The 25,494-nt window shown below is 52.5% G+C and overlaps 1 protein-coding gene across 1 annotated transcript in view; it reads right to left on the bottom strand.

Annotated features, from left to right (window-relative positions):
* Nucleotides 1-2,062: 2,062 nt before the first annotated feature.
* The window catches only part of ADARB2 (adenosine deaminase RNA specific B2 (inactive)), a 236,151-nt gene continuing 212,719 nt past the window's right edge, over nt 2,063-25,494 (bottom strand). Inside the window, exons 4-10 of the mRNA XM_068987813.1 lie at nt 21,470-21,584; nt 14,278-14,446; nt 12,890-13,041; nt 7,730-7,898; nt 4,844-5,025; nt 2,652-2,830; nt 2,063-2,239 (exon numbers count right to left, since the gene is read on the bottom strand). Of these exons, the coding sequence (XP_068843914.1) occupies nt 2,063-2,239; nt 2,652-2,830; nt 4,844-5,025; nt 7,730-7,898; nt 12,890-13,041; nt 14,278-14,446; nt 21,470-21,584 (1,143 nt within the window). The remainder of the gene's footprint in view (nt 2,240-2,651; nt 2,831-4,843; nt 5,026-7,729; nt 7,899-12,889; nt 13,042-14,277; nt 14,447-21,469; nt 21,585-25,494) is intronic.

The following is a 25,494-nucleotide window of genomic DNA, read 5'->3' as shown; positions in this document are numbered from 1 at the left end:
GGCAAAGTCCCAGGCCCTGAGCCCTGGCTTCCTGCTGCCCCTGGACCCTTGTCTTGCTGCAGGTAGGCCCTGCAGATGACTCCTTGTCCACCTCTCCTGCCTAGAGGCACCCTCCTGACACGACAGACTGGCCCCAGGCTGGTGCTCACAGGCACTGAGTGTCAGGTGCCAACCTCCTCAGGAGCAGCTGTTTATATATCAGTTGGGGTGGTTTGTGGAAACCCAGTGCCTCAGATGAACGTGAACATGCAGCCCTGACCCAGGCCCTGGGAGAGGCTCATGACGGGTGGGTGGGCGCCTTCTGAGCCCCTAAGCAAGTACTTTGGGTGGCACCCCCGCCTCGTTTGTGGGTCACCCCCTGCATCATCCCTGTCATTTGCTCCCTGTGCCGGGAGATCCTTCGTATGAAGCGTGGATGGTGTCCCCGAGGATTAGCTCAGGGCGCTGTGAGCTGGGGTTCTGCTCAGAGCCAGGACCAGGCTGTGCCTCCAGCCTTGAGAGAAGGGCTCCGACTCAGGCTCCAGAGTCAGAGTCACAACCGGCCCAAGGCCTCTAGCTGTCTGAACTTCGTTCGGTGAGACGTCGGAGGATCAGAGACTTACATCAACTGGCCTTGACCCTGGCTGTGTAAGAATTAAGATTTTACTGTCTTTCCTCAGTTATTATGAAAGATCACTATGAGTCATCTGTTTGCAAGAACGTTTTCATCTCTCTTGAAACTTTATCTTGGAAAAGTTGTCCACTGCCATGCCAGTCTTCTCTTGTCAAAGAACTAGAGTGCTGAGTTTGACTTTATATTAAATCCTAGGAGAAGCGTCTCCTTCCAGACTTGTGACAAATACCGGCAGCTCGCTTTGTCTTGCTTTTGCCCCGTTGTTGTGGGATCTGTGAGTGCAACGCTGTGCCCGCATTTCTCAGCTTAAGTGAGGAGCCTGGGCTGCTATGGAGCTTTGCTGTCTCTATTTTGCACCAAGAATGCCAGATCTTTTAACTGGAGGAAATAGGGGCTGGTTGACCAGTATGATGGAGCCAGACATGAGTCCTTGGCGGTGAGAGGTGTATGATGGGCTGAGGGTGTCCTGGGTGTCTCCCCACTGCATGCAGCGGGCTCAGGTTCCTGCCCCCTCAATCCCAGGTGGCCCGGATGCGTGAGGCGGGGGACCCAGAAGTGGCAGAACCCTGCTTGCTGCACTGCTGCAGCTGCTTGAATGAAGGTTTTGTCATTCAGGACGGAGATCGGAGAGCCAAGATTGGGGACCAAGATCCGGCAGGTTCCGTGTGCTCTGGGCTTGCTTTCTAATAAAGCTCAGTCACAAGGGCAGGACTCGGTCTGGGACGAGACGACTCCAAGTGGCTCAGACCTCGTCTGTGCTGTTGAGTCGTCATCCACCAGGGACGCAGCCATGGGGGCGATGGTGTGGGGCTCTCGTCACTGGATGTCCACAGATGGGTCCCTCAGGTCTTTGATCGTGGCCCTGGTGCTTTGGGAACTGACCCTTTGCTCTGTGAGAATGGTTCACTCTCTGGTCCTGTTTTGGGGCTCCTTAATATCATGCACCTCGAGTCCTTTTGAAAGGAAGTGGAATAAAAACTGAAACCGATGAACGCAACAGCTCGTGCTTTCTGGCTTCTTTGGGGAGGAGCCCATGGCTTTTCTCTTCACTCGTGGCTTACCCTGAAGTCCCACATGCTGTGCTTGTGGGAGCCCCTCGGTCGGGAGGTGCGTGGCGGGGTTGGGGCGCTGGGTGGGCCTGGCTGCTTCTCACCAGCTACACCTCGGCACTTTTCAAGGCAGCACTTGGCACCTCTGGCCTGAATGGAAGCTCCCTTGGACACATGGGGGAGGGAGACAGGGCCGTCTGTGCTGGAAGCGGGGTGTGGTGGGCGACCTTGGTCCTGGCCTCCTGGGAGCGGCCATCAGAGAGGCACCATGCCCCTAACTCAAGGCAAGTTGCTCACCCGAGCTTGGACACGCATGTTTCTGGAAACCAGAGGAAAGCGAACGCTTGGTGCGGGTCAGCACCATGGGGGTGCCCGCCGCACGCAGTGTGCCCTGCCGGCCTCACAGCGCTAGCAGGAACTGGTCTTGCTCGGGTGGCTTCCTCACCCATGTGCCCAGGCCGGCCTTCTGGAACGCTCTGCACAGCTGCTGTTTGACGGCCTGGTAGGTGCGCGCCCCCAGCTTGGCTTCACAGTACATGGATGGTGTGTCCCCATGCCGTGGGATCCGCGTGCTCAGCTGTGGAACAGAGCAAGAGGGGCCGTGAGCCCGCCGGGTGCGGCCTGGCCAGCGGGGGCCGTGGTGGGGGCTCCGGCTGCTCGGTGGCCGGTCCACAGCCCTGATACTCACTGCCATGTAACTGAGGTGAGCTAACCTTGGAGCATCTGTCTCCTGTCTGAACCAGAACCACATTGACTCTGAAGTCCCCGCAGACTTTTCACAGGCTGGGCCAGCCACAGCCGTTCACCACTGAGCCCCTTTCCGTCTGTTTCTGGGGCCACAGGGAGAGCCTGCTGCGGGTGGGGGACCTGCTTGGAGGGGCCACGTCCGGGGTCCCCAGAGGACCAGTTGGTGTGTCTGCGGTCGCCTGGCCCCACCTGTGCCCCCCGCCATCCCCTGCCCTCAGACCCTGGGAGGGAGCGGCCCTCACCTTGCCGTAGAGCCGCGCCCAGCGTGCCGAGAGCCTGTGCTTGCAGAGCCGGGACGAGCGGCCACAGCTCCGCCTCCCGGTGGTGGCGTCGATGACCTCCACGTCCGCCGTGCCCACCACCCAGTTCACGCTGAAGTGGGGCGCCTTCCCAGGCTGTCGCGCTTCCGCCTGACTCACTCCTGCCAAGAGAGGCCAGGTGCCGGGTGTGAGCACTGCCTGCCCAGCAGGAACCAGGGCTGAGGGAGGGGTGGGCAGCCGCTGTCACTGGGCTCGGGTGCACCCAGGGCGTTGGAGGCAAGGCTGTCCAATGAGGACACAGCCCGCATGTCTCCTCTCTGGATGTTTGTCCTATGGACTGGGGAATGGATGGAGTCATGGGAAGGCTGCCTGAGAACACGTGTTCATGGGACACCTGCTGCGTGCCAGCTTCCCATGGGTGGATACCAGGGTCACGGACACAAGATGGAGTGAAAACAAGTGAAGCCTGAGTGTGCAGGGCTGCCGGCATGGCGAGGTGACCAGAGGGCCCAGTATGGACTGGAAACTGGCCTGTGTTTGCATTTCAAGACAGCAGAGCATTAAACTGGTTCCTTCTAAGCCCAGGGGCTGCTGTAGATTCTAAACCACAGAGGACGGTGGCCTCGAGGAGGGACGCTGACCCTGGGCCCTCGGCCACGTGCCTTCCATGCTCTTCCACTCTGTGTGCAGCCAACATGGCCAGTCCCCGGGTCCTGCCGGGGTCACACAGGAGTGGGCAGAGGATGCACTTGGCCTCATGTTCATGGTCCTGATGCTGCAGGGTGTTCAGCCCAGCCCCTCCCCACCCCCACCCCCTTCACCCTCCCGACACCTGGATCCAGCCACGGGACACCGATCCTGTCCACACGCTGCTCCTCCGCAGCCTGCTGCTTCTGAGTGGACGGCTGGATGGCTGGACAGTGGATGGGACCACTTAGTTCCCAGGGCAGCAGCGCCTGGTGCTGGAAGTCACTGCACTGCAGACCCAGCCCCTGTGGGTGCCAACCTCCTCGGAGAGCCATCCCCAGGCTGTTGGTGGCCATCATCTGCCTGGGCTCAGGCCCGGGGACCCCTGGGCACTGCTTTGGGCCAGACTTGCAGGCACTGTTCATGGTGGGGAGGGGTGTGAGGGGACCCTGTCCACCACAGGTCAGCCCAAGGTCACAGCGAGGAAAGCTGGGCCATGGCCCTAGATGGCCCCTGCGACCCCTGTCCCATGGCCTCCCTGCAGTTTCCTGAGGCCCCTCTCTGGCCCTGGCATCTGAGGGGGCTCCCTAATTCTGGCAGAGGGTTGCAGGTCTTAGGAACAGGGTCTCGTGCATAAGAAGCCTGGGTCTCTGAGCACCAGGCAGGCCTAGCTCCAGTGCTCTCCTGCCCTGTCTGAGCTCTGGGGTCCAAGATGCTGTCCTTGGCCGGGGACCACCATGGGGGTGGGGGGACCAGGGGTGGGAGGTGCCTCCTCTGGGGAGCTGGCCTGGCCTGTGGGCACCCTCACAGCTTAGCGCCTCCTGTTTTCACTGCCACCCCGTGGGTACCACCAGTGCCCCTTGGCTCCTAAGTGAACAATTTCAGGGTCCCACACACTCCTAGGCTGACTCTCACCACAGCCCTCCACCGTCTCTGTCTCCTTTTTCTGAGGATCTCATCCAAGCCCAAGCCCTGGACCGGCTGGTCCCTGGGGGTCTACATGCGTCTGCCTGGCCCCCTGCAGGGGAGAAGCACGGGGAGCACAGAAACGCCTCTCTTCTACCTTCCTGGGACCGCCGGTCAGGACAGGCTCTTTGGGATGGAGGGTCACCCCCACAGAGCCCAGAGCTAGGCGGCTGCCAGGGCAGGGCCATGTGACTCCCGGTCCTCAGGACCCTGGGCTGTGCCCCCTCCCAGGGTGGGGGGACACTCAGGAGCTCGCTCCTGGGTCAGGTCGGGGTGGCCTGCGGCCCTGGGTTCCCCCCGCCGCTGGACACGCGTGCTCGTTGCCTGTGCTTCTGTGGCCCTGACAGTGACACGGCGCATGCGGGGAGTCCACCCTGGGCCGTCACCAGTGCCTTCATCTGCCCGCCTGGCCTTCCACGTACCGGGCGCTGGGTCTTAAGCGGCTGTGGGCCCGACCTGGAAAGCCTGCCCTGGGGCCCAGGGCTGATACAGGGGTGTGCGTCTGAGGATGGCCTCCTTACCGCTGAGCAGGGGCCGGTTGTGCCTGTAGGAGGCAGGCAGCTGGCCGACATCCTGGGTCCGGTGGGTCATGACGCGGGAGAGGTGGCCGGTGTGGCGCAGGCTGCCCACCACGATGCTGTGCAGGTACACGGGCTCGATGAAGTGGCAGAGCAGTGCGCCCTGCAGGCCCAGCACGTTCCACCTGGGGGGAAACGGGGGTCAGGCCCTGGGTTCCTGCCCCGGGGGGACCTGGCAGTGGGTGGGGCCTGCTCCGGTGACCCAACGAGTTCATTGGGCTCGGGGCAGCTTTGACTTCAGGGGCCCTGAGCAGAGCACGGGGCTCCAAAATGAAAGCTGCTCTGGGTACATGTCGGCTTCTGCCAGCAAAGGTGACAGGCCCTTGTGAGACTTTCCCCTAAATTTGGGTGGAACATGGTTCCGCGTATGTGTTATTTAAGGCAGGATCCTGCGGTTTCCATTCTAAATAATGTGCTTAAAATCTAGCCTCCATTCGCAGCACCAGCATCACGCAGCTAATTTCTTACATCATTGTTCTTTTCATTAATTAACATTTCTCTGTGGTTAGAGCGATTATTGTGGGGCCTCCACGCCGCACATTTCCTTTCATGATTAATAAGGAGTCATTATATTTCCCTTTCCCGAAGCAGTCAATTAACACGGAATTCTTTCCATTAATTACCGAACGCTCAAACCAGCAGGCCTACCTGGAGAGCAGTCTGCTCCGGGAACCTGTGACACCAATTGCCTTAAAAAGTTCTCTTTAAATTTTATTCCAAAAACACAAGCAATTTAGCTGGCGATATTAATTTGCCTCAGAAGCATCGAGGTGAATGAGAAACATCTTTTAATCTCATGCAAGAAAAGGCAGCCATCTGGCTGGCGAGGATGGAGGCACATCCCCCCCTCCATAAGTGCGGGTCATTAAAGTAATGTGCTCACCCACATAAAACTCAAGTGGAATATAAAAGGTAATATTTACACACAAACAGTTTAGTCCCACAATTTAAACAGTCATTGGTTTTATGAAACATTTACTTTAGCCTATCAGATTTGCATAACTTCACTTAAAAAAATGATTGTGGTCATTTCTGTGAGTCACATCCTGTCTCCTTGAAAGGAGTGGAGGGCTGTCCTTGGGGTTTGGTGGGCGATTTTCCCAGAGAGGTGGCATCTGAAAGGAGAGGTGGTATGAAGGAGAGGACATTGCTGGAGGCATGAGAGGCCATGGAGAGGCCATCCCCATGGATAACAAAGCCCTTTCTCAAACAATGAGGTCAGCATTCCAGAGGCCGTCCATGGACTGGCTTGGAACAAAACTGTATCTGAATGGTTCTGGCTGTGGGATTGTCTAAAGACAAATTCTGTATCTGGCTTCCTCCTAATCACCTTCGCACCAGAGATGATCAGCTTTCTCCTGGCCTGGCTGTAGGAGTTTAACTTGTCCAGCCAATGCTGTCGATAAAGCCAAAGTCACCCTGAACCCAAATTGGAGAGTTTTCAGTTTTCTGGAGGGAATGGGAGAATGCCTTTCTGCTGGTTCAAACAGTGATATCACCGCAGTGTTGACAGAGAAGAAAGTTCCAGATCTGGTTTCCGCAGTGTTGACAGACAAGACAGTTCCAGATCTGGTTTCAGTGTAGATAATCTTAAAGAAATACATTTGTGTCTGTCTGTCGGTCACTGAAACGCCAACAATACCTGAAGGGGCGATCCTGGGAAGCTCGCCTCTTTAAGGAGGGATGTACTCTCTGTGCCCGTAGGACCCATGGGACTGCCCGGGTGGCCCCAGCCCAGACTGCCCTGCCCATACTCAGAGGGAGGGACCCCCATGGGTCGAGATCTCAGCGCCGAAGTCCCTGGACAGCAGCTATAACTACTTGCAGTTCATTTTTATGGAGAAAGTTTTAATCTGTTCATTTAAAGACGCATTGCAATCGATAATCAAGTTCAAGTGCTTAAAATTAGAAACCATATCTAAAGGAACGTTAGTTCCGGAAGATTTAGACTTTTATAAGCCTCTGGACTCTGAGAAACAAGAGCTAAAGACCCCCAAACCCATTTCCCGTCCTTTCAGGAGGTGGCGTTTTGGCATTCGCCTGTGACGGAGGGTTTGGATCGCCTCTCACAGCCAGGCCAGAAAGACCGGCCATGTCCGTGGGAACTGTCGATGCCCCACACCACGCTGGCCTCGTAGCGAGTTTCACTCTCTGTCCCCTGATGTTTGAGGTCCTAGAGACGGTGAATCTTCAATTTTGCATCATCTGTCCACTTCACTTTCTAGGGGTCAGTCAGAGGCCCAGCGCTCTTGGGGTAGCAGGAAGACTCCCTCATGCTGGAAACAGCTGCTTTTCCCTCTTGATGAGGGGTGAGAACATCATAGGGGAGGGTGTGTTTTCTTCTGACAGAGGAGCCAGCTGATGCTATGGGCACTTCTCTTTGCTGCAGAAATCAGTGCTTTGGTTTATGTGGTTGGGCCAGGGTGGTTGGTCCCTCCAGGGCAGTAAGCAGCCCTGTTTCTCCTGCAGCCTGTTGGTCATTTCCCTCAAGATTCCAGATCCCTGTTTACAGGGGCTCAGGTTTTATCTGTTGTGTAGCCCAGGAGGCCACAGGGGCACCGAGTGTACCTGGGCCACCTCCGTGTGCAGGGTCAGGGTCCGGGGCCTGGGGTCCCCGCTGCCCGGCTCCCCAGGTCCCTGGGTGTCTGCCTCTCCGAGCCTCGGCTGCCCCTCTGACAGCTCTGCCTGACTCTCCAGGGAGGTGGGGGATGTGGGCAGAGTCCGGAACTGCAGGGTGCACCTCAGTATCAGACTAGCCCCCTCCAGGACCACAGCCCTCATCCCCTCCCCACACCAGGGCGGCTCTCGCGTGAGGAGAGGGGCTGTTACCTGGCGATCTTGTCTGTGCAGGACATGGTGACCAGCTGCTCGCCCAGCAGGACGCCATCCCAGGTCTGCACCGCGCCCGGGCCGCGCACAGGCACCGTCCCCTCCCCAGACTCGATCTTTGTGCGCAGGTGCCCCCGGAACTTCCTGGCCAGGTGCTTGCTGCTGCTCACTAGGAGATGAGAGCCGCGTAAGACAGGGGTGGGGGGCTGCATAAGATGGGTGGGGGGGGGTACTGGACAGCACCTCTGAGCGGGACGGGCTCAGAGGAGGAGCTGGGACATGACTCCGCCCTGGTCCAGCTCGGCCGGCGTCACACCATAGTTTGGACACTGACCATCAGAGGCTCTGCAGCCGTCTGGTCTCTGAACGCTGAGCACAGGCGCGCCAGAGAAGGAGCCGCGTGCACAGCGCTGACATCTGGGCTCCTTCTCACCTCTTGAGAAGTTCTTTCCACCTTTGCGTCCATTCAGAAACCACACTTAGTTCCCAGGCAGCGGGCTGCAAACCTAGTCTAAATCCGAGGCCTGGCTCTATGGTCTCTCAGCTGTGTAGCCTTGGAAAAGCTACTTAAGACCACTGTGATAGTTACTTCATCTAAAAATGGGGACAGTGGGGTTACCTCTCTCTTAGGTTGAGGGACTGAGATGGGACCTGGGAGCCCAGAGCTGCTCCCTACGGTCTGGTGGGGGGGCGTCTCTACACCCAGAAGGGACAGCAGCAGGTGGGGTACTGCCTTGTCACTGTTCACCATCTTTCCGCTCCAGAGCCCCCACACCCACACCCACCACAGTTACATGAAGCACTAGCTTGAACAAGACAGATTAACTTTACTACTTGGTCTTTTTAAAAAATTTCTGTACACTTAAGTCTGCATTATATTGTATTATAGAAATGCTCAACTGCTTTGCATGCAAATTATATGTGAAATACCATAGTGATATCAGCATTGATACACACACGATGACATGGATGGACAGTAGATGCCTTCTTTACAAGATTTCTATATAAGTTTTAGAATTCGTGAAAATGCATTATTCTTTTGTATACCTCACTGAAGGTATCAAACAATATAGATGACATTTGAGTTTGCACGGGCACCTTCTCTTACAGATCTCAGATAATTCTTGGCATATCTTCTCATGGTTTCTAAGAACTGAAGTTCCTTTCCAACGTATTGATAGCACCCAGAGGCAGTCACTGCGCTACTCGGAGAGGTTTCAGGTTGTGACTGACCATACTACCAACCAGGTCCTTGGCAATGTGAGCTCCAGTTCGGACTGGCCTCTGAATCTTCTCTGGAAGAGAGAAACAAGCTGAGAGGCTGAGCCTGGGGATGCCTGGCTCTCCCCTGGCTAGAGCCTGAATCTCTTCTTTGTCATTTTACATGGCACTAGGACTCACACCCAAGGTCAAGGGTTGCGGCAGAGATGAGCTACTGCACACCCGAGGTCAGGAGAGGCAGCCAAGAGGAGCTACCCCACGTCCAGGAAGCTGCGGCTGCGTGGGCGCTGGAGAGCCGAGAGGAGCTACTCCACGTTCAAGGTCAGAAGGGGAGGCTGTGAGGAGATACCCCTCGTCCAAGGTAAGGAGCAACGGTCGTGCTTTGCTGGAGCAGCCGTGAAGATACCCCACGTCCAAGGTGAGAGAAACCCAAGTAAGACAGTAGGTGTTGAGAGAGAGCATCAGAAGGCAGACACACTGAAACCATAATCACAGAAAACTAGCCAATCTGATCACATGGATCACAGCCTTGTCTAACTCAATGAAACTAAGCCACGATGTGTGGGGCCACCCAGGACGGGCGGGTCATGGTGGAGAGGTCTGATAGAATGTGGTCCACTGGAGAAGGGAATGGCAAACCACATCAGTATTCTTGCCTTGAGAACCCCATGAACAGTATGAAAAGGCAAAATGATAGGACACTGAAATGTGAACTTCCCGGGTCAGTAGGTGCCCAATATGCTACAGGAGATCAGTGGAGGAGTAACTCCAGAAAGAATGAAGGGATGGAGCCAAAGCAAAAACAATACCCAGTTGTGCATGTGACTGGTGATAGAAGCAAGGTCCGATGCTGTAAAGAGCAATATTGCATAGAAACATGGAATGTTAGGTCCATGAATCAAGGCAAATTGGAAATGGTCACACAGGAGATGGCAAGAGTGAACGTCAACATTTTAGGAATCAGCAAACTAAAATGGACTGGAATGGGTGAGTTTAACTCAGATGACCATTATATCTACTACTGTGGGCAGGAATCCCTTAGAAGAAATGGAGTAGCCATCATGGTCAACAAAAGAGTCTGAAATACAGTACTTGGATGCAATCTCAAAAATGACAGAATGATCTCTGTTTGTTTCCAAGGCAAACCATTCAATATCACGGTAATCCAAGCCTATGCCCCAGCCAGTAACACTGAAGAAGCTGAAGTTGAATGGTTCTATGAAGACCTACAAAACCTTTTAGAACTAATACCCCCAAAAGATGTCCTTTTCATTATAGGGGGCTGGAATATAAAAGTAGGAAGTTAAGAAACACCTGGAGTAACAGGCAAATTTGGCCTTGGAGTAAGGAATGAAGCAGGGCAAAGGCTAGTAGAGTTTTGCCAAGAAAATGCACTGGTCATAGCAAACACCCTCTTCCAACAACACAAGAGAAAACTCTACACATGGACATCACCAGATGGTCAACACCGATATCAGATTGATTATATTCTTTGCAGCCAAAGATGGAGAAGCTCTATACAGTCAGCAAAAACAAGACTGGGAGCTGACTGTGGCTCAGATCATGAACTCCTTATTACCAAATTCAGACTCAAATTGAAGAAAGTAGGGAAAACCACTAGACTATTCAGGTATGACCTAAATCAAATCCCTTATGATTATACAGTAGAAGTGAGAAATAGATTTAAGGGACTAGATCTGATAGATAGAGTACCTGGTGAACTATGGAAGGAGGTTCGTGACATTGTACAGGAGGCAGGGATCAAGACCATCCCCATGGAAAAGAAATGGAAAAAAGCAAAATGGCTGTCTGGGGAGGCCTTACAAATAGCTGTGAAAAGAAGAGAAGTAAAAAGCAGAGGAGAAAAGGAAAGATATAAGCATCTGAATGCAGAGTTCCAAAGAATAGCAAGGAGAGATACGAAAGCCTTCCTCAGTGATCAATGCAAAGAAATAGAGGAAAACAACAGAATGGGAAAGACTAGAGATCTCTTCAAGAAAATTAGAGATACCAAGGGAACATTTCATGCAAAGATGGGCTTGATAAAGGACAGAAACGGTATGGACCTAACAGAAGCAGAAGATATTAAGAAGAGGTGGCAAGAATACACGGAAGAACTGTACAAAAAAGATCTTCACGACCTGGATAATCACGATGGTGTGATCACTCACCTAGAGCCAGACATCCTGGAATGTGAAGTCAAGTGGGCCTTAGAAAGCATCCCTATGAACAAAGCTAGTGGAGGTGATGGAATTCCAGTGGAGCTATTTCAAATCCTGAAAGATGATGCTGTGAAAGTGCTGCACTCAATATGCCAGCAAATTTGGGAAACTCAGCAGTGGCCACAGGACTGGAAAAGGTCAGTTTTCATTCCAATCCCAAAGAAAGGCAATGCCAAAGAATGCTCAAACTACTGCACAATTGCACTCATCTCACACGCTAGTAAAGTAATGCTCAAAATTCTCCAAGCCAGGCTTCAGCAATATGTGAACCTTGAACTTCCAGATGTTCAAGCTGGTTTTGGAAAAGGCAGAGGAACCAGAGATCAAATTGCCAACATCTGCTGGATCACAGAAAAAGCAAGAGAGTTCCAGGAAAAATATCTATTTCTGCTTTATTGACTATGCCAAAGCCTTTGACTGTGTGGATCACAATAAACTGTGGAAAATTCTTCAAGAGATGGGAATCCCAGACCACCTGACCTGCCTCTTGAGAAACCTGTATGCAGGTCAGGAAGCAACAGTTAGAACTGGACATGGAACAACAGACCGGTTCCAAACAGGAAAAGGAGTATGTCAAGGCTGTATATTGTCACCTTGCTTATTCAACTTATATGCAGAGTACATCATGAGAAATGCTGAGCTGGAAGAAGCACAAGCTGGAATCAAGAAGGCTGGGAGAAATATCAATAACCTCAGATATGCAGATGACACTACCCTTATGGCAGAAAGTGAAGAGGAACTAAAGAGCCTCTTGATGAAAGTGAAAGAGGAGAGTGAAAAAGTTGGCTTAAATCTCAACATTCAGAAAACGAAGATCATGGCATCCGGTCCCATCACTTCATGGGAAATAGATGGGGAAACAGTGGAAACAGTGTCAGACTTTATTTTTTTGGGCTCCAAAATCACTGCAGATGGTGATTGCAGCCATGAAATTAAGACGCTTACTCCTTAGATGCGGGAGACCTGTGTACTATCCCTGGGTCTGGAAGATTCCCTGGAGAAGGAAATGGCAACCCACTCCAGTACTCTTGCCTAGAAAATCCCATGGACGGAGGAGCCTGGTGCAGGCTACTGTCCATGGAGTCGCAAAGAGTCAGACACGACTGAGCGACTTCACTTCACTTCACTTACTCCTTGGAAGAGAAGTTATGATCAACCTAGATAGCATATTCAAAAGCAGAGACATTACTTTGCCAACAAAGGTCCATCTAGTCAAGGCTATGGTTTTTCCAGTAGTCATGTATGGATGTGAGAGTTGGACTGTGAAGAAAGATGAGCGCCGAAGAATTGATGTTTTTGAACTGTGGTGTTAGAGAAGATTCTTGAGAGTCCTTTGGACTGCAAGGGGGTCCAACCAGTCCATCCTAAAGGAGATCAGTCCTGGGTGTTCATTGGAAGGACTGATGCTAAAGCTGAAACTCCAATACTTTGGCGACCTCTTACGAAGAGTTGACTAATTGGAAAAGACTGATGCTGGGAGGGATTGGGGGCAGAAGGAGAAGGGGACGACAGAGGATGAGATGGCTGGATGGTATCACCGACTCGATGGATATGAGTTTGAATGAACTCCGGGAGTTGGTGATGGACAGGGAGGCCTGGCGTGCTGTGATTCATGGGGTCGCAAAGAGTCGGACACGACTGAGCAACTGAACTGAACTGAGGACTCAGGTGACAGTGATGACGCTGGTGATGCTGGTGATGGAGCCCGCTTACTCACGCTCGGCCGCGCGCTCGTGGGGTGAGTGCAGGCGCGCGTCTCCGCAGGGCGAGGCACTCAGGTACAGATGAAACAGGATTCCGTCTCGCAGCCGGAAGCCGCCCTCCTTCAGCCGTTCGAAGATGGAATGCTCGCTGTCCTCGCGCCGCTTGCTGTAGACGAGCGGGTGCTCAGCCGGGGCCCGGGGCTGGGCCCCCAGGCTCTGCTCACAGCCGCCTCCGCACCCCGCGCGTGTCTTCCCCCGCGTGGAGCCCCCTGGGTCTGGCCCCCACGGTCTTCCCCGTCCTGCGTCCTCGGGGCCGCCTGTCCGTGCCGGGCATCATGGGGCCCCGCGTTCCCTAGGGCACCACGTCTACACTGCACCAGGTTCTGAGTCAGATGGAAAATGGGGATAGACAGGCGCGGCCCCCCAGGAACTCTGCTCATGGACCCCTCCGGCCGCCCGCACAGGGGAGCCCCCTGCACAGAAGAGCCCCCTCCGCACGGAGGAGCCCCCCCTACACGAAGGAGCCAGCCCCCCGTCCGCACGGAGGAGCCGGCTGCGGCCTGCCAGCGGCCCCGCCCACACCCGCAGGCCCCGCCCACACCCTCGTCCTGCCGGTCACCGCGCCCTTCCTCCTGGTGGTTGCTGATTCCTCACACAGGCGGAGCCTGGGAACCCCTGAGGTGTCCCACCAGCCTCTCTGCCTCCCGACACTGCGCCAGGCCCCCTGCCACAGTTCCCCAAGCTCCCAGCCACAGTTCCCCAGAACCTTGGGGCAAACGCACAGCCCTGGCTTTCTGCAGCTGTTGCTGTTCCCCTCCCCACGACCCCCAGGGGAGGGGCCTGAGTGTCCGGTCCCCCTGCCGGCAGCGCGCAGCTGGGAGCGCACAGCCAGGCCCGGGTCATGGTGACACATCCAGAGTCAGGGGTGTTTGGAAACATTTCTGACCTGGACACTCAGGGCAGAAAACCCTCCTCACGTTAGTTGAGATCTCCAGCTCTCTTCCCCACATTCAGCCCTGGCCAACCCACTGCAGGCCTGGAACTGAGGAGAAGCTGCAGATCAGGGGCTCGGATAAAACTTCCCAGAGTGTATGAAGGCCTTGCTCCCCGTGCGTCTGCTCAGCACCCTGGGCCTGTCCCTGCTCTGTGCGACTACCGGGACCCTGTGTTAGAGGGTGTAGGGGGCAGCAGACCTGGCTGAGATGCCCGCTGTGCTTGGGGCCACCGAGAGTCTGCCCCTGCCTAGGGGGCCCTTAAGCGAGACGCCTCTGGGACGGCCCAGTGAAGAGGCGCGTGCTTTCGGGGCACGGCCGCTGGCAGGTGCAGGGCTGACCATGACCGAGGGGACGCCAGGACAGGGGATGCCAGGGCGGAGGGACACAGGTGCAGGCTTCATGCTCACCTCAGGTGCAGCTCCAGCTGTGCGTATAGGAAGTGGACCAGCGCCCGCCTGGCCAGAATCTCCGCATGGCAGTCGTTGACCACCAGCCCCTGGTCGTTGATGTGCTCGCCACTGATGCACTTTGTCCCCGAGGACAGGACGACCACCTGGGCTTGTCTGGCGTCCAGGCCTGGGGAACAGAGGCGGCATCAGAGCCCGCGGCCGCTGCCCTCCCTGCGGGCACTGAGTCTGTTCTCCCGCTCTGTCCCCACCCCTCCCCCAACCTGAGTCTCAAGTTTATCTATAAATAGACAGCCAGCTGGCCAGCGGAAGGTTCTGGGGAACCCGGGAACCCTGCTGCCACCCAGCCCTCGGCCGAGGATCACCCCCTAAGTGGAAGACTCCCTGAGGGTGGGCATGATGCTCACGTGTCCCCTCTGGTACTGTCCAGGACTATGCAAGCTCCTTCCTAGCCAAGCTTTCGGGTCCATGGGGAGCTCTGAGGGATATTGTTATGTAAATAAGGAAAGCAGCTCCTGCTTCTGGGGGTCCAGAGGGGGTGGGGTCAAAAAGCCCCGCGGAACAGGAGACAGGACTGTGAGACCACCTTGAGCCAACCCGACCTGCGGTGAAGCCAAGACCCTGATTTCCAGGTTAAATCCTGAGTCCTGGCTTTCCTGAGAGCCATGCCTCTACTCAGAGGATATCAAGGGCTTCTCCCAGAGTGACCCCCCTCCCCCAGTACACGTATTTGAAGATCAAAAGCTCTTCAAAGGTACAGCTTTACCCAGCTTCTTGTTGGTACCTTAATTAGTCCCGACCCCTCAGAACATCCTTGGACCTGCAGCCGCCTTGGTGGGTGTGGGAGGCAATCAGAGCTGATGAACTCCGCGGCTTTCCTGACACTTCTTCCTTTCTACTATCCTTTTCTTTCTCTCGTTCCTCCCTCCAGCCACCTCTTTTACAAGCAGCTGTGCCCAGCATGGACAACTAATGGTCATAATTAGGGAGAACGTGGAGTATTTTGTTGAATAAGATAACATGGTTTAAACACCCTAAAGCCACTCCTGGCACATGGACAAACAAACACTAGATGTTAGTGTTTTTTCTGTTATTCCTTCACTAACAAACTTAGTGTTATGTTTCCACTAAATTTAGAGACTGGAAAAAAGATGAGGATAGTTTATTGCCACCAAAGAAAATAAGGAGTTGGTTTTTTCCCCCATGAAATCTTTGGGGCAGTTAAATGCTGGGCTATGACTTGATGACCATCTACATGTGGCATCTGAATGGCTTTGATGGGAGCGTCTGATTTCAGAAGAACACGGCCCAGGTTCAGTCATCTTCCCTTCTTCATGTACTCCTGACACATGCCGCCTTCCTGATGCAGGTGGACACAGGCATTTCTGAGATGTAGCCCACAGTCAGGGCTGCTGCCCATCACCTGGTTGAGCTCCTATTCGGTGCGACCTGGTGAATTCTTCTAGACTAAACTCGTGTTCTAGAGAAGGCAATGGCAACCCACTCTAGTACTCTTGCCTGGAAAATCCCATGGATGGAGGAGCTTGTAGGCTGCAGTCCAGGGAGCTGCTAAGAGTCGGACACGACTGAGCGTCTTCACTTTCACTTTTCACTTTCATGCATTGGAGAAGGAAATGGCAACCCACTCCAGTGTTCTTGCCTGGAGAATCCCAGGGACGGGGGAGCCTGGTGGGCTGCCGTCTATGGGGTCGCACAGAGTTGGACACGACTGAAGTGACTTAGCAGGAAACTCCTGTTCATCTGCATGTGAGCTGGGAGTGGTCTGGGTGGTCCGCATGTTCTTACTTGCTCCATTTTAAGGGGAGACGTTTACCGTAAATAAGTCAGTACGCATGCTATGTGGGGTCAGTGGTAAATCCATCCTGCATTTTGTGGTTTAAACCAACAGTTTAAACCCCAGATTTAAAATCAATTGTCCGTCACACTCCTCGTTGTGAGGTGTCCACCCCTTGGAATCTCAATGTGCTCTGTGTCTCCATGGAGACGTTTCATCAACTAAACTGTTATTATGACCGACTCCTTGGAATCCAGTTCATCATTTACCATCTTTCACCACAGCACGGGGCTTCTGTCCAGTTCATTTGCTCCTACTCATTTCCCCTGCATCCTCCTGCGCATAAATAAAATACCCCACTTTTAATTTTACTATCGAAGCAACTGCCAGTCATTCAGGAAGAGAGGAAAAGCATTTGGGAATATAGGGACAAAGTCCTTGAATCCTGCCTCTGTGAGGCCTCTGTGAAGGTGGACGTTCCCTTGTGCTCCTGGCGACAGAAAGAAGTCTCAACTGTATTTGATCTGTCAGGATCTATCGAGTGCCAATGGGAAAGCAATGTTTAAGTGTCAGTTCTTCTCAAGCCAGAGTCCAACTCAACTCTCCACCTCCTTGCTCACCTGAGCAAAATGCACGCAACAAAGCACCTCTACATCTCTTAACATCTCATTACTGTGAAAGGTTGGCTGACGTTCCAATGCTGAGCTCATTAGCACTTCCAATTTTCCCAGAGAAGACAGGCCTGGCCACTGCCCAGAGGGCCTGGCATTCTGGATGGGGCTGTCCTGGGCTGTGCTCTCCACCGCCCAACTTCAAGGAGGTGTGTTTTTTTCAGGGCGGGTATAAATCCCAGGCATTCATGTATGTTTTTCACTTTCACTTTCTTTCACTTTTTAAAGCTGCACGTTAACTTAAATGGGAAAGAGTTAACTTACATGGGAGAGAGTGAAACCAAAGCTTCTAACTTTGGCAGGCCAGGCCGGCAAAAGACAGGTTTAAATGTAAACTTCTAAAAATATACACTAGGGAACCCCTTTTTTGGCTCTTTCATAATCTTAGACCTAAGCAGTTGCATGGACAGATATTCAGCACTGTGCCTTGAGTTGTGTCCACGGCCACGTGGATGAAGGACTGGAGCCTGTGGCTGCATCTTAGCTCTGCACACCCCCTCCCCCCATCAGACGTGAGGGTCACCTGGCCTCTTGGTCTTGGTGTCTGTACTTCTTCAAATTGATAATAAAGATTCCCACCTTTCCCACTTCTTGGGGTTGGTGCAATCAACTGATTGGCATATGTGAAAATGCTATCAAAATTACAATTTTCATATCAACTGACTCATGACAAACAGCCGCTCAGAAATTGCTTCTTCGTGGGAGCGTGGGCACTGTCAGAACAGCTTGACCCAGACTCCACCGGAACACGGTCCAGAGGCTCTGATTCTCCTCCATTTCCAGCCCTACGGGAAGGAGGGGTTCCAGGGGGAGTGTGGCTGGGGGCGGGGCTTGATCGCCAGGACCCGTGAGTGGAGCCCTGGGAATGGGCCTGCCTTCCAGCACTGACTGCAGAGAAAGCATGCTGCTGAGTTGGGCTGGAGGGCCGGTGGAGCCTGCGTCCCATTTTAATTCAGGGGCTGCCCCCCTGGAGCGGATGCGTGGGGTTGAGGGACACCTGGCAGGAGGTTCATCTCCTCGCTTCGGCCTCAGGTGGTCCCTTGTGGATGACCAACTCCTGCCCACTCCGCTCAAGGAGGCGCCTGCAGCGGGAAACAGGGCGGGTGGGGCAGGCAGCATTTCTGTTCGGGTGGGAAATCCATGCGCGGTGCCTACGATGATTGGACCAATATTTTTCTCACAAATGTGGATGTTCAGACAGAAATCATAACCAGGATAAAAGGGAAAAACTGAAACTAAAGAAAGACGCCACCGATCACAGAGGAATCACTGTGATTAGGGACCAGAGACAGGCTCAGTAATGTGCTGGTGAGTCAGAGAAACCTGAAGAGACTGGCCGGCAGTGAAAGAAGAAGAGCATCCTCTGAAGAAATAGGAACCAGAGGACAAGACAGGAGTTGCAGACAATAGCTTGCAAAAATTCGAACACGGGGCAACTGAAGAGCTGTCACATACACAGGGAATTTCCAGGAACACAGATAAAAGGTAGATTAACAGCAAGTCTTCCCTGGTGGCTCAGATGGTTAAGAATCTGCCTGTAATACAGGAAACCCAGGTTCGATCCCTGGGTCAGAAAGATCCCCTGGAGAAGGGAAGGGCAACCCAGTCCACTTTTCTTGCCTGGAAAATTCCAGGAACACAGAGTAAAAGGTAGATTAACAGAAAGGTGAAAGACGGGGAGTTAGCTGAGAATGTTGAAAATTTGACAAAAATGTGAATGAAAGAAGGAATTTATCAAATAAATGATACAGGAAAAATTGCAAAATAAATGACTTAAATATGTCAGGGAAGGTGACTGGCTCACACCTACACAGTCTTATGAAATTATGTAGCATTCAAGTGAAAAAGACCCTGCCCTCCCGTGGCAGGGGTGGGGCAGCCACTGCAAACAGATGTCAGTTAGGACATTTCTAGTCAGAGATACTGGATGAGAGAGCAGAGAAAAGCCCTGGAAAATACCCAGGGCAAGCAAGCGTGAGCTCAGATACCGCAGCTCACCCTCCCAGGAGCAAGAGACCTGGGTTAAAAGCTCCCGGAGATGTGGAGATTCAGTTTCCATCCTACGCATTTTAAAGATGTTTCTAGAGACAGAAGGAGGATGGCATGGATGCTGAGACAGCGGTCCAGGTGGGTGGTATGGGACCCCTGGCCTGGCGGGCAGAGACTCCAGCACAGGTGCACCTCGCAGGTGTGAGGGCTTGGAGGTCATGTGACCACCCCCCCAAAGTGATTTAAGGAAGTCTAGCTGCTCAGACCAACCTTCAGTGTCACATGGTCTGAGAGGTAGGGGGGCTTGAGAATGGATGTGACCCAACAGGGGAACAGGCTCTTTCCTCAGAGATGCACCCCCCGCACTGAGAACCGTGAGATTCCTGCAAGTCACCTGACTTTGCCCCGCGACTTACAGCATCCTGAGTGTAGATGCTGCTTAGCGGTTTCAGTCTTAAACTCACCGCAGAGGCGAGATAGAGGAGACAGCCTACGCACAGAACACAGAAGAGAGTATGAACGCCATCGGTGATGACATAAAAATCCATCCACATGCAGAGACGTCACCAGGGGAAGGCAGGGTTGACACCACCAAGCCCCAATTTACAAAATGGAAAGTGAAGACGCCCCATCCAATCTAACAGGGTGAAAAGCAAAGGGTTAAGTGGGTATTATAGATACAGAAATGGAAAATAAAATAGTATCCATTTTTTCATAGGGTGAATCAATTGATAAGATTTAGAACAGAAACTCTTGAAACATAGAACCGGCACAGTATTTAAAGTCACAAGAGCAAAATTTAAAATGATTAAAATGTCTGCCTCCGAGTTTGCTTGGGGCCAAGGATGGAAACTTCCACTTGTAAGTTCTCTTCTCTTTGTGCTTTTCCCAGTGAATCCAGTGTTTTCATAAAGGTAAATGCAGTGTTTTCATAAAGGTAAAAGCAGTGCTGTTCATAAGTATATATTTCTGCCATTGTATTTCTCAGAGTGGCTACAAAACGGCATTAGCCTCACTCATGAGCTAATTGATGTGGGTGAACTGGCTTCTTGCCTAAAAATGGAGGGGATGACCTGTCAGATTTTATTTCAAAATAAACTTAATTTATAACATTGTAACATATGTTATAAGAGCTAGAAAAAGACACATCACCCCCTTTTAGAGTTTCTTAGGCATTTGCTCCGATAACTGAATTAGAATTCTGATTACATTGCCCATCACCTTTAAGTAAGTGAATATTTGAAAATATTTCTATTAGTTATTTTGCAAAATATTTCCTAATCTCTTTTTAATCAATATGTTTATTAAACCTTCTCTTCAGGAAAGTAAATGTCAGTAATTTATTCTTCCATGTTCATAAGTTACTAATCAGTGTAGGTTTACCATCATTCATGTAATATTGCACACAATGTGCTTAGTCATCTCAGTCCTGTCCAGCTCTTTGCAACCCTATGTAGCTCGCCAGACTCCTCTGTCCATGGGATTCTCCAGGCAGAAACCCTGGAGTGGGTTGCCATGCTCTCCTCCAGGGGATTCTTCCCAACCCAGGGATTGAACCTGTGGCTCCTGTGTTTACGCATTGGCAGATGGATTCTTTACCACTGAGCCACTGGGGAAGCCCATGTTGTATCGGGTTGGCCAAAAAATTTATTTGCAGTTTTCCATAACATTTTATGGAAAGCTCCAAGTGAACATTTTGGTCAACCAATGCATATAGTTTCTTTACGTGGATTGCCTGCTGTGGCCGCATGGATGGAGGGCTGCCTCCAGCAGCAGTGGTCTGGACTGGGGAGGGGGCCTCTTAGCCCTTAGTTTGGGACATTTTTTATTCTATCAAGGCAGAGTGGCAGGGTTACCGAACGCTGGTGGCTCCCGTGGGGCACCTGCTCCAAATTCAACAGTGTCACTGACGGAAGAGACTTGCCTTTGACTTAGAACATTACCCTTATAAAGTGATCCTTACATTCCAGGGCTCTTCATGTCCTTTGTCCTAGTCACCAGCTTACCCTGGGAGGAGGCATTTTCATTTCGGTTTTCCCAGCCTGGAAAGACTGAGTGAGAGTCCTTGCGCTGCTGCCCCGACCCCAGTGGCCTTGCACTCGGTGGCCCTGGAGGAGCCTCTGGTGTCTAGAGTGAGAGGGAAGCGGGCTGGTTGTCTGGCTTCTAACACCCATGCTTTTGGACAGTAATCGTTCTCTGGTAGGTCATTACCAGCTCACCCCAAAATTTGCAGCTAGCAACAGTTGAATTCAAATAACCAGATGGCTAGTTACTATTAGTAGGTTATTTAGTAGTGAGATGTTTTCACCCAAATTGATGGTTTAAAACTAAGCATCACTTTCTTGAACCTGGCTGGTAAGAGCAGCCTTGATGGGCTGTTTGTCACTGTCCTGTCACTGTCCGTGAGCGGTTAGGGGTGGGGGCTGGAGAAGGCCTGCCTTGTGTCTCCTGCAATGGGCTTGTTCAGGGTGGTGTGAGCCCTGAGAGGGGGACTGGAGAATCTCAGGGTAAGGGGTTCCCTGTGGGGCCTGACCCTGGCTGAGCTCCTGCAGACAGGAGGCTGCGGTCCCCCCGACCACGGGGTGTGGAACATGCCTGACGAAAAGGGACTGCCGTGCCCTCTGGTCGCTCTTCTTCGGGGCTCTGGGGGGGCGCACTATCTGCTCTGTTCCGTGTCTTCATGGGGAGGGGGTCCTGTTTCCAGGCTTGCCCCCTCTTCCCGGTGGGGAGGCGTTACCTCGGGTCATGACGATCCCGGCCAGCGCCTTGTGGCGGGCGTGCGCCGAGGCCAGGCCCGCGGCCAGCTCTCGGAACTTCTGTGTGACCAGCTGGGACACGGCATCTGCGAACTCCTGGAAAACACAAGCAGCAGCCTTGTGACCGTGCCTCCTCCCTCCTCCATTCTACCCGGGGCCCGCTGCCTACTCCGTGACCCCCTGGCCTCAAGATGGCAAGCCGGCCACGGCAATTCTGGCCCAGCGTGGCCCGGGGGCACGAGCCCTCAAGCAGGACCCTGGGGGGACTGTCCCTGCCTCCCTCCAGCCTCGCAGAGGCTTCCTCCAGTTGACGGGGGGCTGGTGCTCACACCACTGACAGCTGGTTCCCGTTTTCTTCCCTGTGTCACAGAACCAATCACCCCAACACCCAGGAATCATCCCAACATCTGGGAACCGCCCTTTCTCTTCAGTGACTTTCCAGGTGCTTCCTGGATGGCGGGGTCCAGAGCCCCCCACCCCTGCTTCTGAGCACCCCTTCCCACCCTGTCCCTGTCTGGCCTCTGAACCACCCGCCCTCCATCAAGACCTTCCTTTAAACATTTCCCCTACAAGCCTTTTTCCTTTATCCTTTTAAGGGGTCCTTGGCATTTATGTTAAGCGTATTTCTCAATTAACATTTTATAAAGGTGAATGTAGAAAGAAAAAAGCAAAAATTTCTTTAACTTTTCTTACTCTGGGTGGAGGACAGTCTAATTAAGATGCACAGGGGTATTTAGCCGGTTAAAATTTATCTCTCTGATATTTAACCAGTATCACTTCCTAGGGTGGCTTTGAGACGTCTCGCTTCTTTGGTATTTAACCAGCATTACTTTCTAGGGTGGCTTTGAAAAGTCTTGCTTGTAGTTTTGCCAGTTATGGAATGTTTATATATTGAACTATGACCCTTAGTTTTTCTGGGTTTAAAAGTCAGAAGGAGAGAATCGTGAATAATCATCTGCATTGGAAAAGTGCATGTCCTCTGTTAAGGCACTGAGGTATCTCCTGAGACCTTCTGCAAAATGAACATACTGGGGCTTCATAAGGAACTCAGCCTGGAGCTGCGCTCAGGCCTCCTTCTCTCACAAACCCTCTCCACCCCCCACCCCACCCCCCAGTCCCCCATCTCCCCAGTCCCCATCCCCTCATCCCCAGCACTGCAACTATTTTCAGTGATTGGCTTTAATTAAATCACATACATGCTTGCAGCTGCGTGTAGTTCTTCATAGCTGGATTTGTATGTGTAAACGTTGTTGTTGATTACGTGGTGTGTTAGAAGCCAGGCAGAAACTTAGAATTCACGTTGGGAGATGCAGACTTACCATCTAATTTAACACTAGGAATTTTTAATGTTTTAATCACTTGAGATTTAATACATACAGTCAACTCTGGTTACTGCAAACCCAACTAATCAGACTCTGAGATAATTTGATTTTTCTCCATTTGGTTTATGGTAGAAGCAGCTAACTGCTCAAAAGCAAGCTTGTGTCTTGAATTATTTTTGTAAGTTCAGATTCCAGGGTGCCTCCATGGGCTGTGTGGAGCTCCTTCAGTCTCCTAGGGTGGAGGTGAGCACCCCAACCAACAGCAAACTTTGAGGGGATCTTTCCAGTCCACTTTCCAGGTCAGGAAGCAACAGTTAGAACTGGACATGAAACAACAGACTGGTTCCAATAGGAAAAGGAGTATGTCAAGGCTGTATATTGTCACCCTGCTTATTCAACTTATATGCAGAGTACATCATGAGAAATGCTGGGCTGGAGGAAGCACAAGCTGGAATCAAGATTGCCGGGAGAAATATCAATAACCTCAGATACGCAGATGACACCACCCTTATGGCAGAAAGTGAAGAGGAACTAAAGAGCCTCTTGATGAAAGTGAAAGAGGAGAGCAAAAAAGTTGGCTTAAAGCTCAACATTCAGAAAACGAAGATCATGGCATCCGGTCCCATCACTTCATGGGAAATAGATGGGGAAACAGTGGAAACAGTGTCAGACTTTATTTTTCTGGGCTCCAAAATCACAGCAGATGGTGATTGCAGCCATGAAATTAAAAGACACTTACTCCTTGGAAGGAAAGTTATGACAAACCTAGATAGCATATTCAAAAGCAGAGACATTACTTTGCCAGCAAAGTTCCATCTAGTCAAGGCTATGGTTTTTCCAGTGGTCGTGTATGGATGTGAGAGTTGGACTGTGAAGAAGGCAGAGCACTGAAGAATTAATGCTTTTGAACTGTGGTGTTAGAGAAGATTCTTGAGAGTCCCTTGGACTGCAAGGAGTTCCAACCAGTCCTATCTAAAGGAGATCAGTCCTGGGTGTTCATTGGAAGGACTGATGTTGAAGCTGAAACTCCAATACTTTGGCCACCTCAGACGAAGAATTGACTCATTGGAAAAGACTCTGATGCTGGGAGGGATTGGGGGCAGAAGGAGAAGGGGACGACAGAGGATGAGATGGCTGGATTGTATCACCAACTCGATGGATATGAGTTTGAGTAAACTCTGGGAGTTGGTGATGGACAGGGAGGCCTGGCGTGCTGCGATTCACGGGGTCGCAAAGAGTCGGACACGACTGAGTGACTGAACTGAGCTGAACTGAGCTTCTAGCTCGCAGGCTGTACAGTGCAGCATCAGTGCTTTTTGGTCTAGTCCGTCCCTGATGGGGAGGAGGGGGCTCCTACAGAAACCCCCGAGTCTGATCTAGTCCACCCTAGCGGGGAGAAGAGGTGTCCTACAGAGACCCCCGAGTCTGGTCCAGTTCAGCCTCTGGGCACAAGCCCAGCGAGAGTTGTGGTGAAGCCCCTCCTGGCACCCTCAGGGTGGGTGGTCTGCACCTCAGGACAGTAAACAGGGAGAGTCTGGTGGGGTCTGGGTGGGGCAGTAGAGGCTGGATGTGGGGATGGGTGAGAAGCCAGCTTTGCAATATCAAAAGCCGTGTGCAGAGAAGCTCTAAAGATACACTGCAAAAATCCTGAATAATGAGCTGAAGTGTCGTTTGCAACATAAATTCCTTGTTAAATATGAAAAAGAGGATGTTTGGCGGCTGGTGATTTAGCCTCCGAAGGTCCCTGGTAGCAGGAGAGGGTCGCTGTGTCTTCCCCAAGTGGGTCATGGCCTCTCCTGGGGCTTACGGTGGGAGGAAACATGATGCCCAGGGGCTCCCCCATGTCCCTTTCTCTTCTGCAGGAGCAGACAGGATGACTGGGGTGGGGGCTGCAGAGCCTGCAGAGCCGCCCAGCCCCTTCAGGGCCTGACGAGCTCCATCTGGGGTCCGCTGATGCTTTTCGTGCAGAACTTGGCACAGGCTGGACACTTGGAACAGAAGTGATCAGAGGAGAACGGACTGGTTTCTGGTTAAACGATGATGATCGTCAGGTGGCTCTGCTTCCAGAGGTTAAGTGGGGAAGTTGGCTCGGCATTTAATGAGCTGCGCGTTCCTAATGAAAACAGGAACGCGATGCTACTTGTGTGTATGTGGTCCTCATGCTGCCCGCCGGCCCCAATTACCGAGGCAAATTACCAGCATTATTCAAATAGGAAAAATAAACTTTAAATAGGAACACCAATAGACTCAAACTCCACTTATTTCCAACACTAATATTTTGAAAGGCCTAAGTAAATAAACTGTGTTCCAGGAGTAGTCCTCGGGGTAAAATTGACATTCAGCCAAAGTGGGGAGGATATTAAAATCGATAGATTATGAGAGAGAGAGCTCTGGGTAAATATTTTCCTGCTGAAATCCCACCTTCGGGTTTATGCTGCTGGAATATCAGAAAGGTTAGATTTGCATATGGGCAGGGCAGGATGGGGCACTCTCACTCTCCTGTCCACCTTGTCCACAGCACACGAGGTGAGTGGGCATCTGGAGGCGGAGGCAGGCTGCCAGCGGTCGAGGGAGTGGGGCTGACTTGTGTCCGCTCTTGACCATCCATGCGGCCGGAACTGGGAAGGCTGGAGAAAAGCTGCTGGGATGGTCATCAGGCCGCCAGAGGGCAGGCATGGCTCAGA

Source organism: Capricornis sumatraensis, chromosome 15, assembly GCF_032405125.1.
Source record: "Capricornis sumatraensis isolate serow.1 chromosome 15, serow.2, whole genome shotgun sequence".
Taxonomy (NCBI): Eukaryota; Metazoa; Chordata; class Mammalia; order Artiodactyla; family Bovidae; genus Capricornis; species Capricornis sumatraensis.
Note: the sequence above shows the minus strand (reverse complement) of the source record. Positions and strands in the feature narration are given on the sequence as shown.